Genomic DNA, 16,730 nt, shown 5'->3' on the forward strand with positions numbered 1-16,730 from the left:
TGGGCACATACACTCTGTAATTATGATTTATGGATCTGAGGCTGGAACTCCAACGTGTCTATTATACATGCCAACAGCAGAGCAGACCTACCCCCTAATACCTTTGTTTGAGAAACATGTTCTTTATCACCACCACACTTAGATCATCAGGTCAAAAAGCAACAACAAATCACATAATAGCCACAGCTGCATCACAGCACATCAACTCCTCTCTCTCTTCACAATCTCTCTCTCACACACACACTATGAAACTGCTGCCTCTGAGTAGAGGAAAAAGGCGTTTTCCTCCAGAATCCTGAGGGACGGTGTGAGAGTGTGTGTGTAGGCTACATCCTGGCCAATCTAAAGCAGAATGCAGCAGTACAACTGGAGAACATTGTTGCATTGTCCTTCCTGTCACAGCTGCTGCTTTAGACACAGCTCCTCTTGCTCTGTAGCTAAAACAACACTAGGCAGCTCCTCTTCCTCTGTAGATAAAACAACACTAGGCAGCTCCTCTTCCTCTGTAGATAAAACAACACTAGGCAGCTCCTCTTCCTCTGTAGATAAAACAACACTAGGCAGCTCCTCTTCCTCTGTAGATAAAACAACACTAGGCAGCTCCTCTTCCTCTGTAGATAAAACAACACTAGGCAGCTCCTCTTCCTCTGTCGCTAAAACAACACTAGGCAGCTCCTCTTCCTCTGTCGCTAAAACAACACTAGGCAGCTCCTCTTCCTCTGTCGCTAAAACAACACTAGGCAGCTCCTCTTCCTCTGTCGCTAAAACAACACTAGGCAGCTCCTCTTCCTCTGTAGCTAAAACAACACTAGGCAGCTCCTCTTCCTCTGTCGCTAAAACAACACTAGGCAGCACCTCTTCTTCTGTAGATAAAACAACACTAGGCAGCTCCTCATCCTCTAAAACAACACTAGGCAGCTCCTCTTCCTCAACACTAGGCAGCTCCTCTTCCTCAACACTAGGCAGCTCCTCTTCCTCAACACTAGGCAGCTCCTCTTCCTCTGTAGCTAAAACAACACTAGGCAGCTCATCTCCCTCTGTAGTTAAAACAACACTAGGCAGCTCCTCTTCCTCTGTAGCTAAAACAACACTAGGCAGCTCCTCTTCCTCTGTAGCTAAAACAACACTAGGCAGCTCCTCTTCCTCTGTCACTAAAACAACACTAGGCAGCTCCTCTTCCTCTGTCGCTAAAACAACACTAGGCAGCTCCTCTTCCTCTGTCGCTAAAACAACACTAGGCAGCTCCTCATCCTCTAAAACAACACTAGGCAGCTCCTCTTCCTCAACACTAGGCAGCTCCTCTTCCTCAACACTAGGCAGCTCCTCTTCCTCTGTAGCTAAAACAACACTAGGCAGCTCATCTCCCTCTGTAGTTAAAACAACACTAGGCAGCTCCTCTTCCTCTGTAGCTAAAACAACACTAGGCAGCTCCTCTCCCTCTGTAGCTAAAACAACACTAGGCAGCTCCTCATCCTCTAAAACAACACTAGGCAGCTCCTCTTCCTCAACACTAGGCAGCTCCTCTTCCTCTGTAGCTAAAACAACACTAGGCAGCTCCTCTTCCTCTGTAGCTAAAACAACACTAGGCAGCTCCTCTTGCTCTGTAGCTAAAACAACACTAGGCAGCTCCTCTTCCTCTGTAGCTAAAACAACACTAGGCAGCTCCTCTTCCTCTGTAGCTAAAACAACACTAGGCAGCTCCTCTTCCTCTGTAGCTAAAACAACACTAGGCAGCTCCTCTTCCTCTGTAGCTAAAACAACACTAGGCAGCTCCTCTTCCTCTGTAGCTAAAACAACACTAGGCAGCTCCTCTTCCTCTGTAGCTAAAACAACACTAGGCAGCTCCTCTTCCTCTGTAGATAAAACAACACTAGGCAGCTCCTCTTCCTCTGTAGCTAAAACAACACTAGGCAGCTCCTCTTCCTCTGTAGCTAAAACAACACTAGGCAGCTCCTCTTCCTCTGTAGCTAAAACAACACTAGGCAGCTCCTCTTCCTCTGTAGCTAAAACAACACTAGGCAGCTCCTCTTCCTCTGTAGCTAAAACAACACTAGGCAGCTCCTCTTCCTCTGTCGCTAAAACAACACTAGGCAGCTCCTCTTCCTCTGTAGCTAAAACAACACTAGGCAGCTCCTCTTCCTCTGTAGCTAAAACAACACTAGGCAGCTCCTCTTCCTCTGTCGCTAAAACAACACTAGGCAGCTCCTCTTCCTCTGTAGCTAAAACAACACTAGGCAGCTCCTCTTCCTCTGTAGCTAAAACAACACTAGGCAGCTCCTCTTCCTCTGTAGCTAAAACAACACTAGGCAGCTCCTCTTCCTCTGTAGCTAAAACAACACTAGGCAGCTCCTCTTCCTCTGTAGCTAAAACAACACTAGGCAGCTCCTCTTCCTCTGTAGCTAAAACAACACTAGGCAGCTCCTCTTCCTCTGTAGCTAAAACAACACTAGGCAGCTCCTCTTCCTCTGTAGCTAAAACAACACTAGGCAGCTCCTCTTCCTCTGTAGCTAAAACAACACTAGGCAGCTCCTCTTCCTCTGTAGCTAAAACAACACTAGGCAGCTCCTCATCCTCTAAAACAACACTAGGCAGAATAAGTTGGGAGGATGTAGAATAGAGCCTGTGAATAGAACTTGCCTGAGGTGGCTATAAGCAAGGTTAGGCCTAGGCCTACTCAGTGGAAAATGTAACATGCTCACACAGACAAACAGAGAGAGGCCTCTGGGAGTCTTATCAATGAATCCAATTAATCAAGCAATTTATGACTCCAATCAATGCCTTTATGTTTAATTTAATTCCCCTTATCACTGTCAGCCCATTAGATTACAAACTGTCAAGTGTTTGTGTCATCATTAAGAAGTCTGTCTAAATCTGCCTTCCTGGCTCTGAAAGTGTACTTTAAAAGTAGTGGATCTGGGCCTGTATTTTAGTGTCTCAGAGTGGGAGTTCTGATCTAGGATCTGTATCGCCTTTTAGATAATAATATTGCAGGTTATTATGGACAGGGAGAACCTGATCCCAGATCAGCACTCCTACTCTGAGACACTTGGTAAATACAGGCCCTAAGGGCAACACTGTCCCACCTTCTCACTCGATACAAAAGTTTCTTGTAAGTCTCAAGCAGACAAGTAGATATTTGGAATGTCCTTGAAAAACATTGGGAATGGATACTCAACAACATGAACACAATATTATGGCGGCCTTTCAACAACTTCAGATAATGAGTCATACATGTATAAATTAAAAGTTGTAACTTGGACAATATGTGATTACACTGTATCTTTACCCTCAGAACTTGTTCTCAACTGGCCTACCTGGTTAAATAAAGGTGAAATAAAAAAATACATATTTTTAGAGGTCCTAAAAATACAGGACTTCAGTGTAATTTAATTTCCAGAGCCTCGGGTTTACAGTAGTATAAACAGTAACAACAACAAGAAATGCCACGCCAATATCCAAATGTAATACGCTTCACAAGGGTGTAATTAACAACCCAAATCTTCAGGAAACATCCATAAGCTTGGTTACCTAGCTACAACATACAAACGATATATTTCAGAAAGGTATAACCTGAATACACAGACAATCATGGAATACAAAATAGACATAAACTACGGGAATTTACGAATGAAGACTTTATGAGCATATTGGGAGACATTGTTTCTATATATATATATATATATATATATATATATATATATATACACACACACACACACACAACAATTTGTGGAGACTCCGATTAACATACTTTCCTAAAGATTTAATGAATGACGACCAGAATATCATTTCTAAATTGAATGGGCTACATGTGTGATATGCTTTCGTTATAGCGATGAAGTATCAATTGATAGACAACACAATGATTGACAACGACATATTATCTAGACATCTCCAACAGAAAGATAGGTGATAAGGAAAACAACTTGTAATTTTATGGGAGGAAATGTGTAGGCAAAGCAGACGCTCCATCACACACACTTCGCCTGGAAGTCGCCTACATTATACATCAGGATATAATATAAGAAACATAACCGTACTCACTTTGGCCTACCCAATTCGCGTGTCGGACAATTCACTTTAGTTTACCGGTGTAATTCCTCGTTTATATGAGTTTTAAATCCTTCAAAAACTGAAGTTGCTTAGTGGTTCGTGCGCTCTCCTTTCTCTGCCCACCACTCCAGTCTCGCCTAAAACGCCTAGTTCTGTACTTCCCATCCTGAGCAGAGCATTCCAATATGGCTGACACGCTGAAACAAGGTCAGTGCTATCCGGGATCCTTGGGACGTGCTCACACTAAACCCTAACCTTAACTCATACCCGTAGCCTAACCTTAATCATAACCCTTATATAACCTTGACCATTTTAAACGTCAACTTCAATGGGGTGGGAAGGTCTCAAAGATTTCAGAGAGCACAGACCCAGGTTCAACTGGCCCATAGTTGAAGCAACTACACTCCCAACTACACAAACTGTAGCAGCCAATGCCCCACACACTCAGACAACATTCATACTGACAAACCTCAAGTATCTCTTTGAAACATTATTCTACTTCAAATGTTTCGTGTTTCAAGTCAAGGTGATACATTGTGTGGGGCCCATATGCACTAATTGTGTGACATGTGACATCAAAGGCTACAATGTAAGGTTCTAAAACTTCAAAACGAGTGCACCTGAAGTCACTGTGTAGTCTATGATGTGAATTTCTTTCAGACAATATTGCAAATGACCTTCTGCACCATGAGCTAATAATGTAATAATAATCTTGTGTACGGTACGATTTTAAACATAGCTGTGTATGTGACAATAAAACATCTCTTGATGCTGTCTCTGAACATCCTGTGCTTCTACCTGTGCTTCTACACCTGCATTTGCTTGCTGTTTGGGGTTTTAGGCTGGGTTTCTGTACAGCACTTTGAGATATCAGCTGATGTACGAAGGGCTATATAAATACATTTGATTTGATTTGATTTAATTTGATGTTACTTAATTGTATTTTTATAGGTCAGTTTTATTTTGTTCATATTTAATTATGTCATTTGTGAGGTATTTATAGTTAGTGCATTCGGAAATCTACACACAATACCCCATAATGACAAAGCGAAAAACATGTTTTTAGACATTTTTGCAAGTGTATAAAAAATAATCAACAGAAATACCTTATTTACATAAGTATTCAGACCCTTTGCTATGAGACTCAAAATTGAGCTCAGGTGCATCCTGTTTCCATTGATCATCCTTGAGATTTTCTACAACTTGATTGGACATAATATACAAGGTCCCACAGTTGACAGTGCATGTCAGAGCAAAAACCAAGCCATGAGGTGGAAGGAATTGTCCGTAGAGCTCTGAGACAGGATTGTGTCGAGGCACAGATCTGTGGAAGGGTACCAAAATATTTCTGCAGCATTAAAGAACACAATGGCCTCCATCATTCTTAAATGGAGAAGTTTGGAACCACCAAGAGCTGGCCGCCCGGCCAAACTGAGCAATCTGGAGAGAAGTGCCTTGTTTAGGGAGGTGACCAAAAACCTGATGGTCACTCTGACAGAGCTCCAGAGTTCCTCTGCAGAGATGAGAGAACCTTCCAGAAGGACAACCATCTCTGCAGCACTCCACCAATCAGGCCTTTATGGTAGAGTGGCCAGAAGGAAGCCACTCCTCAGTAAAAGGCACATGACAGCCCACTTGGAGTTTGCCAAAAGGCACCTAAAGGACTTTTTGACCATGAAAAACAAGATTCTCTGGTCTGATGAAACCAAGATTGAACCCTTTGGCCTGAATGCCAACCGTCATGTCTGGAGGAAACCTGGCACCATCCCTACGGTGAAGCATGGTGGTGGCAGCATCATGCTGTGGGGATTTTTTTCAGCGGCAGGGACTGGGACACTAGTCAGGATTGAGGGAAATATGAACGGAGCAAAGTACAGAGAGATCCTTGATGACAACCTTTTCCGGACCTCAGACTGGGGTGAAGATTCACCTTCCAAAAGGACGACGACCCTAAGCACACAGCCAAAACACCACAGGAGTGGCTTTGGGACAAGTCTCTGAATGTCCTTGAGTAGCCCAGCCAGAGCCCGGACTTGAACCCATTTGATAATCTCTGGAGAGACCTGAAAATAACTGTGAAGTGACGCTCCCCATCCAACCTGACAGAGCTTGAAAGGATCTGCAGAGAATAATGGGAAACTCCTCAAATACAGGTGTGCCAAGTTTGTAGCGTCATACCCAAGAAGACTTTAGGCTTCATTCGCTGCCAAAGGTGCTTCAACAAAGTACTGAGTAAAGGGTCTGAATATTATGTAAATGTCATATTTCTGTTTTTATTTGTAATACATTTTTTAAAATTAATTGACCTGTTTTTGCTTTGTCATTATGGGGTATTGTGTGTGTGTGTGTGTGTGTAGATTTGAGGGGGAAAAAACGATTTAATTAATTATAGAAAATAAGGTTGCAACGTAACAAAATGTGGGAAAAATCTAGTGGTCTGAATACTTTCAAAATGCACTGTATATTTGACTGAATGACCAATGTTGTTGTCATACTACTTGTAGCTGTCTACACTCCTTCCATTGGGATCCAAGTCTCTGCACACACCACCAGTTTGATGTTCCATCTCTAGTTCATCTCTCGAGTTGCCCATAAAGTCGCTTAGCCTACAGATCTGGGGTCACATTTCCCCACTCCAACCCTACCATCAGAATATAACATGATCTGTGCTTTGGGAAGAACACTGTGGGCATGCCGTGGAGTCATGTTACCTGGAGACAATGTGTCAACGAAAAGGGCTACCATTTAGTGATTGCATCACCCCTGTACCCCAACCAGGAACCCAGTACTGCCCCAACCAGGAACCACTCCCACACCACCCCAACCCTTCCCCCACATCAGAGGGGTGCAAGGCAAGGAGCACCTGTTCACTGGTAACCTGACGCTCCCACTGATTCTCCGTTCTGGAAATCACAACGTTGGGTGTTTTGTTGTATTGCCACCGTAAAAAGAAAGTGTATGACTGGTATCTTGTCATTACAGTAGTGATTCAATGCTTATCATCAGTCCTAAATGTGGGATGTGGTCCTCTGTAGCTCAGTTGGTATAGCATGGTGCTTGTAACACCAGGATAGTGGGTTTGATTCCTGGGACTACCTATATGTTAAAAATGTATGACTATAAGTCCCTTTAGATAAATAACATAAACGTCCTCTCAATGTCAACTGCGTTTATTTTCAGTAAACTTAACATGTGTAAATATTTGTATGAACATAACAAGATTCAACAACTGAGACATGAACTGAACAAGTTCCACAGACATGTGCCTAACATAAATGGAATAATGTGTCCCTGAACAAAGTGGGGATCAAAATCAAAAGTATCAGTCAGTATCTGATGTGGCCACCAGCTGCATTAAGTACTACAGTGCATCTCCTTCTCATGGACTGCACCAGATTTGCCAGTTCTTGCTGTGAGATGTTACCCCACTCTTCCACCAAGGCACCTGCAAGTTCACTGACATTTCTAGGGGGAATGGCCCCAGCCCTCACACTCCAATCCAACAGGTCCCAGACGTGCTAAATGGGATTGAGATCCAGGCTCTTCGCTGGCCATGGCAGAACACTGACTTGCGGGAAATCACACACAGAACGAGCAGTATGGCTGGTGGCATTATCATGCTGGAGGGTCATGTCAGGATGAGCCTGCAGGAAGGGTACCACATGAGGGAGGAGGATGTCTTCCCTGTAACGCACAGCTTTGTGATTGCCTGCAATGCAACAAGCTCAGTCCGATGATGCTGTGACACACCGCCCCATGATGGACCCTCCACCTCCAAATCGATCCCGCTTCAGAGTACCGCTTCAGAGTACAGGCCTCTGTGTAACGCTCATTCGTTCAACGATAAACATGAATCCGACCATCACCCCTGGTGAGACAAAACCGCGACTTGTCAGTGAAGACCACTTTTTGCCAGTCTTGTCTGGTCCAGCGACGGTGGGTTTGGTGATGTCTGGTGAGGACCTGCCTTACAACAGGCCTACAAGCCTATTGCTGACAGTCTGAGCACTGATGGAGGGATTGTGCGTTCCTGGTGTAACTCTGGCAGTTGTTGTTGCCATCCAGTACCTGTACCGCAGGTGTGATGCTCGGATATACCGATCCTGTGCACGTATTGTTACACGTGGTCTGCCACTGCGAGGATGATCAGCTGTCCGTCCTGTCTCCCTGTAGTGCTGTCTTAGGCCTCTCGCAGTACGGACATTGCAATTTATTGTCCTGGTCACATCTGCAGTCCTCGTGCCTCCTTGCAGCATGCCTAAGGCACGTTCACGCAGATGAGCAGGGGACCTGGGCATCTTTCTTGTGGTGTTTTTCAGTGTCAGTAGAAAGGCCTCTTTTGTGTCCTACGTTTTCATAACTGTGACCTTAATTGCCTACCGTCTGTAAGTTGTTTGTGTCTTAACGACCATTCCACAGGTGCATGTTCATTAATTGTTTATGGTTCATTGAACAAGCATGGGAAACAGTGTTTAAACCCTTTACAATGAAGATCTGTGAAGTTATTTGGATTTTTACGAATTATCTTTGAAAGACAGAGTCCTGAAAAGGGACGTTTCTTTTTTTGCTGAGATTATATTATTATGCATTATGTGCTCTAACTATGGTATCTATCCAATATAGGGAAACATAATGTTACCACAGCCCACACCATATCGTGTGTACTACAGTATTTCTGATGATGGGGACTCTTGATAAAGAGAAACTCAATGCAAGTTCAATACAACTACTGATACCCACCGTTTCCTGAACTATGCACAGATCACAGTTAGCGTAATACAACTACCGGTACCCACCATTTCCTGAACTATGCACAGATCACAGTTAGCGTAATACAACTACCGGTACCTACAGTTTCCTTAACTAGGCAGAGACATTTACCTCAGTAATTTATTTTGCCCATCAAATTGATTTAATAGATGGTCTCTACAGTGCATATGGTAGTAGAGTTCTATCCATATGAAACACACACAATAAAAACCCATCTCAGTTCAACTGCCACATACATCTCTCTCTGATTCTTTTCATAAATAGCAAATGGTTGTTCACTCAGCAGCGCTCAGTTCTGGCTCATAAGAGGCAGATTCCTATTTGTCATTGACAATCACCAACCCACACAATGTTAGTTCTAAAAGTCTGTACAACCTGAAAACAGAGTATCCCTTGGAATAGGGAATCATCCAAACCTCATGGTTAACAGGAAAATGACAGAGACCCAGGTCAGGGCAATGGTGCCACAGGGCCATCTTTCATAACTTTGCTTGATTGGTAATGTACCGTTTCTGTGGTATCCAGTTTCCCTGGGTATAATAAAATCAGTCATTTTCATCTTCAAGATTTCTTGGCTATTTACTGTAAATACAAATAGTGATAGAAAATGCTAATTCTCCATATTAGCTAATATCAACCTGAACACAGTCCCAAATGGCATCCTATTTCCTATAGCTCATTACATTTGACAAGGGCCCAGGGCCCAGTTTCCCAATAGCATCTTGAGGCTAAGTTCAATTTAGAACCATAGGATGCTATGGTTCTAAAGTTCTAATTAGCTATAAGATGCTTTTGTGAAACTGGGCCCTGGCCTAAATTAGCGCTAGATGCAGGGAATAGGTTGCAGTTTGGTATTCAGTCAACACATAACCGCCTACATCATGTTTATACAGTATATTTTGTTTACACATCTGCCCACAAACATACAGGAGTTCTTCTGGGAAGTAAAATGTGCCTGTGGTGGGAGGAGCCTACCTGTTCTATGTGTGTGTTGGACTAAACTAATCTTATTGCTGTCACTTTATCGGTGGATATAAACTGTGTAATCTAGTCCTGCTATTTTAGGCATCATCAGTCTTCCAGATCTCTGGATTCAATTACTAGAACTCAAAGTAACTTGTAGTTGTGAGTAAAAGAGATGGCATTTGAAACCTATTGGGTAAATACCAATCCAGCCAAATCTGAGGAAACCACATCATTTTTTTAACAATCTGCAGCCAAATTAAAACTGTGGTCTGATTATGTTTCTGTGCTGCATTGTATTAACACAGAGAGGAGAGGGATTTATATTCGTAGAGCTGGGGACAGTTGGAGAATTATAATTGGAACACTGGCATTTGGATGATGATTTCAATGATTTTGACATCTGCTGGTGTGATTGAGAGGATTCTCAGATTATGAAGATACGGGCTTCCCTGTAGCCACCGTAATAGGATTTAATACAGATCTGACTGTACTGCATGAAGGCAGACAAATTATTATATCTGATTGAATATGGGCCAAGTGGGTTAAAATGTTATAATCCCCAAGATTACACCAAAACACCTGGCCTTAGCATCACAGTCAAATTGCTATATAGAAATAATGTTAAAAGTCCTTGGTTTCAGTCAGTTAAATCTCATGACTTGGGTTTACAGACGTCAGCTCTGGGATGTCAATTTAAAGCTAATAGATGTTATACTGCCCCCTGGTGTCAAAATCATATACAGAATACACATGAAACGACTATTTACGGTGAATATTTCACTTTTTCATTGAAATGTTTAGAAAATAGTTTGTGTCATGTTACATGCAGAGCCAAATAAATTCAGTCTTAATTCATATATTTTTAATAATACATGTTTAATAACACCAGTAAACAATACAAAAATGTAGTATTGTGTATTAAAACATACAAAAAGGTTGATTTACAACAACAACAAAAAAAACATTAAATGTAAAATACTCATATGGTTGTGAATCACTTGTCATGCATCTCTACTGTAGTTCCAATATAAAAAGACAAGGCTCGCCCTTAGATGTTAACATTAAAATAAGCAGTTAACACTGCTGAACACAAACAAAAAGGTATTTAACTATAGGTTAGACAAATTACTTCAGTTGTTGTAAGTCTAATGAGCAACAATACAAAACCCCCATGAGGGGGGTTTTGCAATCATGAGGAAGACCCCTTATTTTGTCTTTGGGTCAGTCTTTGGGTCAGTCATCCATCAACAGACAGTCTAAAATCACAACAAGTCCATTTCCCAACTGTTCACAATAACCTGGGTTATTAGAGCACAATGTAGCAAAATCTTTTTCAACAGAAAACGAAAAAGAGTGTTTCTTATTGGCCCATGTAGCCGCTCTCTGTTTCAATCCATTTTCTACCGTTTGGTGCCTAATGAACACCACCCTGTTCTGAACCCAATGCTGCACCGGGGGGCAGTATTGAATTTCCACTCCAGTTACTCCACTTTCCAGATGGCTATCTTCCCATCCTCGCGGGCCGCCCCACTCAGCACATAGCGGTCCTCTGCGGAGCACAGTGCCTGGACACAGTCTGTGTGAGCTACCAGCTCCTTCTCCACCGTGTGTCGCTGTGTATCCACTACGTAGATCTTCCCCCTGGACTTCCCCGAGCTACGGCCGCCAACCCAGATCTGACAGGACAGGGTAAAATATGTCTCTTATTGGTCATTAAACCACATCTGTTTTGAATAAGACATGTTAAATTGACAATGGACAGCATGTCAGAATGCATTGTGCTATGAATGATCTATTGTGTATTATTGTTTTTTAAAGCTGAAAACCGGGAAGGGGATCCAAGGCTGATTTGGACCAATGAATACTTTCACATAATAGAATACCTAAATACAGTATGAACTGTAAGTAGTGTATCTAGTAGTCTAGTAGAGTCCTCAAGCCCTTTAATGGAAACTACAGTAGAGTACTCAAGCCCTGTGATGGAAACTACAGTAGAGTACTCAAGCCCTGTGATGGAAACTACAGTAGAGTACTCAAGCCCTTTAATGGAAACTACAGTAGAGTACTCAAGCCCTTTAATGGAAACTACAGTAGAGTACTCAAGCCCTTTGATGAAAACTACAGTAGAGTACTCAAGCCCTTTAATGGAAACTACAGTAGAGTACTCAAGCCCTGTGATGGAAACTACAGTAGAGTACTCAAGCCCTTTAATGGAAACTACAGTAGAGTACTCAAGCCCTGTGATGGAAACTACAGTAGCGTAGAATAGAAGCATCCTAATTTTCGGTCTACAATGCAGTCTGCAGATAGTCTCACCTGGTTTTTGACCTTGATGAGGCAGGTGACACCTGCACAGTCGGGCAACTGGATCCTCTGGAAGGGCTTGGTGAGCTCCGCGAGGTGCCACACACACAGCTCCCCTATGTCTATACAGGCCGTCCACAGCTGCTCCTTCTGAAACACATAGCACATAACAGCACTCCTTCATCACCCCCATACCATGTCAAAGTAGCACAAACCTCACTGATCACAGTAGGCTATATATTAAATATGACATACTATGTATACAATACATGCAGGGATGAAACATGACACTGGCCAGCCGGGCTAGCAGGTCACGATTTCCACTAGCCCGGGTAACATTCTGGTCCAAAGTCAGTGCCTTTCAAAAACAAAATTTCATCCAGCCTGGTAGGTTCTGAAAAGTACTAGCCTCAGCTTGTTTCATTTCTAGATTTCTACAGACACATAAACCACAAGTCACCTCCTGGTAGAGCAGGAAGCTGCTAAAGGCAGTGGGGGAGCCACGGAGCTGTTCAGGAAGGGAGATCTTGCGAGTCAACGTTCCATTTTTCCACACCTCCATAATGCAGTCTCTGGCACCTGAATGACGTAGGAGGAATAACAACCACGATTATAACAATCAATCTGTCATATACAGTATTATAAACTGGGTGGTTCGAGCCCTGAATGCTGATTGGCTGACAGCCATGGTATATCAGACCGTATACCACGGGTATGACAAAAATGTATTTTTACTGCACCAATTACATTGGTAACCAAATATGGCCAATATACCACGGCTAAGGGCTGTGTCCAGGCACTCTGCGTTGTGTCGTGCATCAGGACATGCCCTTAGCCGTGGTATATTGGCCATATACCACACCTCCTCAGGCCTTATTGCTTAAGTCTAATATAGCCAGAAGCAATTTTCATCATTTGATGTACACTATTTTTTATGTTTTTATGTGTACTTACAGCACCACAGGGTTCCACTGCAGAGCTGAACGGACTGGAGACGGTCACAGGAGAGCCTGAACTGTTTCCTCACCTGCAGTGTGGACACGTCCCACGTCATCACTGTACCTTCCGCACTGCAGGAGTACGCCACCTTGGGGCTGCAACAGGAAGTACATCACACAGGTAAAGAAAGACTAACATTACTGATACCATAGAGCAGAATCAGCAGGGCTATGTTCAGGATGGCACACAGGAGCAAAACAAGGAGCATTTCTTATACAGATTGTTGCTCTGTGTTTCAGTCCATTTCCTTCTGTTTGGTGCCTAATGAACACAGCCCAGGTATAAATAAAGGATGTCTTCGATTGTACTTCGAGCTGGGACTGCTCATTGATGGCTTTATCATAGGCTCCTAAACAGAAGGCTCTCTCCATGGCTGTGATGCCAGTAGTAGCTGTATGTTTGATGCATGTCAGTGTCACACCTCACCTGTATTTCTCGCTGCGCTCCCCTAGGGCCAACCCTGTGACCTCACTGCGGTGGTCCGTCAGCTGCTTGTTACAGGACATGCTGCGGGTGCTGATTATGTAAATGACGGAATCCTGAGAGCCAATCCACACCTGCTGCCGGTCCACTCCCAGCAAGCAGTTCTGAAGAAAACAACAGAAAATAACATTGGGAAGATATTAACCATTATGATGTATAACCCATGTAGCTCAGTAGGTAGAGCATGGCCCTTGCAATGCCAGGGTTGTGGGTTTGTTTTCGACAGGGGACCAGTATGAAAATGTCTGCACTCACTACTGTAAGTCGCTCTGGATAAGAGCGTCGGCTAAATTAGAAAAATGTTTAAAAAACAGACAGGCTTTCCAGAAGCATTTTTAAGCCACGGAATCAAGCTTGATTCCCACGGGCTTTTCTCAGATTTGTTCCAATTAGCAAGTGAACACAAGACGTGGAAGTGTGGTAACGTAAGTCTTCAATTTCAGACACCACCAGGGGGCAGCAGAATCCCTTGAGTTATTTTAATGGACAAAAACACTAAATATAGTTCAAATGGGTCAAAGCAGAAAGATGACTAACTGTGGTCAGTGAATAACTACTGCTTCTTCATACATCTATAATTGTCCTTCTCCCTTTGAATTTTCCTTTTCTTTTAAAATAGCGGTCTCATCCCTGTTCCACGTCCACACCCTTACCACTCGTGAAGAGCCTACTTGAAGTTGGCTTTGTTGCATGGACCAGCTGGCTGCATCAAACACCACCACCTTGCCGTCGCTCAGGGCACACCACAGTTTGGGGTTCCCATCACCCTCGGTGTCGAACGATACGCCCAGCTGGCCTGAGAATGTAAACAAACATTTTGATGAAGGCTGAAATTCCTTGAATTCACATTTTCTATTTATTTTATTTCTATTGTCCCACAAGCAGAATCTCTCTGTCATACTGAACAAATCAAGCAGAATCTCTCTGTCATACTGAACAAATCAAGCAGAATCTCTCTGTCATACTGAACAAATCAAGCAGAATCTCTCTGTCATACTGAACAAATCAAGCAGAATCTCTCTGTCATACTGAACAAATCAAGCAGAATCTCTCTCATACTGAACAAATCAAGCAGAATCTCTCTGTCATACTGAACAAATCAAGCAGAATCTCTCTGTCATACTGAACAAATCAAGCAGAATCTCTCTGTCATACTGAACGAGTACAGCCGAATCTCTCTGTCATACTGAACAAATCAAGCAGAATCTCTCTGTCATACTGAACAAATCAAGCAGAATCTCTCTGTCATACTGAACAAATCAAGCAGAATCTCTCTGTCATACTGAACAAATCAAGCAGAATCTCTCTGTCATACTGAACAAATCAAGCAGAATCTCTCTCATACTGAACAAATCAAGCAGAATCTCTCTGTCATACTGAACAAATCAAGCAGAATCTCTCTGTCATACTGAACAAATCAAGCAGAATCTCTCTGTCATACTGAACAAATCAAGCAGAATCTCTCTGTCATACTGAACAAATCAAGCAGAATCTCTCTGTCATACTGAACAAATCAAGCAGAATCTCTCTCATACTGAACAAATCAAGCAGAATCTCTCTGTCATACTGAACAAATCAAGCAGAATCTCTCTGTCATACTGAACAAATCAAGCAGAATCTCTCTGTCATACTGAACGAGTACAGCCGAATCTCTCTGTCATACTGAACGAGTACAGCCGAATCTCTCTCTCATACTGAACGAGTCCAGCAGAATCTCTCTCTCATACTGAACGAGTCCAGCAGAATCTCTCTCTCATACTGAACGAGTCCAGCAGAATCTCTCTCTCATACTGAACAAGTCCAGCAGAATCTCTCTCTCATACTGAACAAGTCCAGCAGAATCTCTCTCTCATACTGAACAAGTCCAGCAGAATCTCTCTCTCATACTGAACAAGTCCAGCAGAATCTCTCTCATACTGAACAAGTCCAGCAGAATCTCTCTCTCATACTGAACAAGTCCAGCAGAATCTCTCTCATACTGAACAAGTCCAGCAGAATCTCTCTCTCATACTGAACAAGTCCAGCAGAATATCTCTCTCATGCTGAACAAATCAATTAGATCCAACTCATACAGTAAGGACGTCATGGTTTGACTAGATAGTAACTATACGTAAGCAACACCCTGATGAAGACTGAAGCTGAAAGGTATAGATTATTCTTTATAATAAATATCTTCTAGTTTGTTATGAGCCAGGCTGAATATATATCTCTCTCATACACAGAAGAAGAGTAAACATTCAGTCAACATCTCTCTCATACACAGAAGAAGAGTAAACATTCAGTCAACATCTCTCTCATACACAGAAGAAGAGTAAACATTCAGTCAACATCTCTCTCATATACACAGAAGAAGAGTAAACATTCAGTCAACATCTCTCTCATACACAGAAGAAGAGTAAACATTCAGTCAACATCTCTCTCATACACAGAAGAAGAGTAAACATTCAGTCAACATCTCTCTCATATACACAGAAGAAGAGTAAACATTCAGTCAACATCTCTCTCATACACAGAAGAAGAGTAAACATTCAGTCAACATCTCTCTCATACACAGAAGAAGAGTAAACATTCAGTCAACAGCTCTCTCATACACAGAAGAAGAGTAAACATTCAGTCAACATCTCTCTCATACACAGAAGAGTAAACATTCAGTCAACATCTCTCTCTCATACACACACACACAGAAGAAGAGTAAACATTCACAGTCAACATCTCTCTCTCATACACACACAGAAGAAGAGTAAACATTCAGTCAACATCTCTCTCATACACAGAAGAAGAATAAACATTCAGTCAACATCTCTCATACACAGAAGAAGAGTAAACATTCAGTCAACATCTCTCTCTCATACACACACACACAGAAGAAGAGTAAACATTCACAGTCAACATCTCTCTCATACACACACACACACAGAAGAAGAGTAAACATTCAGTCAACATCTCTCTCATACACAGAAGAAGAGTAAACATTCAGTCAACAGCTCTCTCATACACAGAAGAAGAGTAAACATTCAGTCAACATCTCTCTCTCATACACACACACAGAAGAAGAGTAAACATTCACAGTCAACATCTCTCTCTCATACACACACACACAGAAGAAGAGTAAACATTCACAGTCAACATCTCCCTCACACACACACACACACACA

General features: G+C 42.6%; 2 protein-coding genes across 6 annotated transcripts in view; both read right to left on the minus strand.

Moving 5' to 3' along the window:
• Window positions 1-4,234, minus strand: part of LOC109908430 (focal adhesion kinase 1-like) — a 241,193-nt gene extending 236,959 nt beyond the window's left edge. For 2 of the 4 annotated variants that reach the window (XM_031795110.1, XM_031795109.1), the window contains exon 1: window positions 4,045-4,234. The gene's annotated coding sequence lies outside the window, so the exon portion shown is untranslated. The remainder of the gene's footprint in view (window positions 1-4,044) is intronic. The other 2 variants (XM_031795111.1, XM_031795112.1) reach the window with 2 other exon arrangements.
• A 6,402-nt stretch (window positions 4,235-10,636) lies between these two features.
• LOC109907172 (DENN domain-containing protein 3) overlaps window positions 10,637-16,730 on the minus strand; it is a 51,402-nt gene continuing 45,308 nt past the window's right edge. For both annotated transcript variants that reach the window (XM_020504980.2, XM_031795116.1), the window contains 6 exons: window positions 14,229-14,371; window positions 13,519-13,679; window positions 13,048-13,187; window positions 12,554-12,672; window positions 12,106-12,243; window positions 10,637-11,465 (listed from right to left, as the gene is read on the minus strand). In XM_020504980.2, coding sequence (XP_020360569.1) covers window positions 11,271-11,465; window positions 12,106-12,243; window positions 12,554-12,672; window positions 13,048-13,187; window positions 13,519-13,679; window positions 14,229-14,371 — 896 coding nt within the window. In that variant the 3' untranslated portion in view covers window positions 10,637-11,270. The remainder of the gene's footprint in view (window positions 11,466-12,105; window positions 12,244-12,553; window positions 12,673-13,047; window positions 13,188-13,518; window positions 13,680-14,228; window positions 14,372-16,730) is intronic.

Source organism: Oncorhynchus kisutch, linkage group LG17 (genome assembly GCF_002021735.2).
Source record: "Oncorhynchus kisutch isolate 150728-3 linkage group LG17, Okis_V2, whole genome shotgun sequence".
NCBI lineage: Eukaryota > Metazoa > Chordata > Actinopteri > Salmoniformes > Salmonidae > Oncorhynchus > Oncorhynchus kisutch.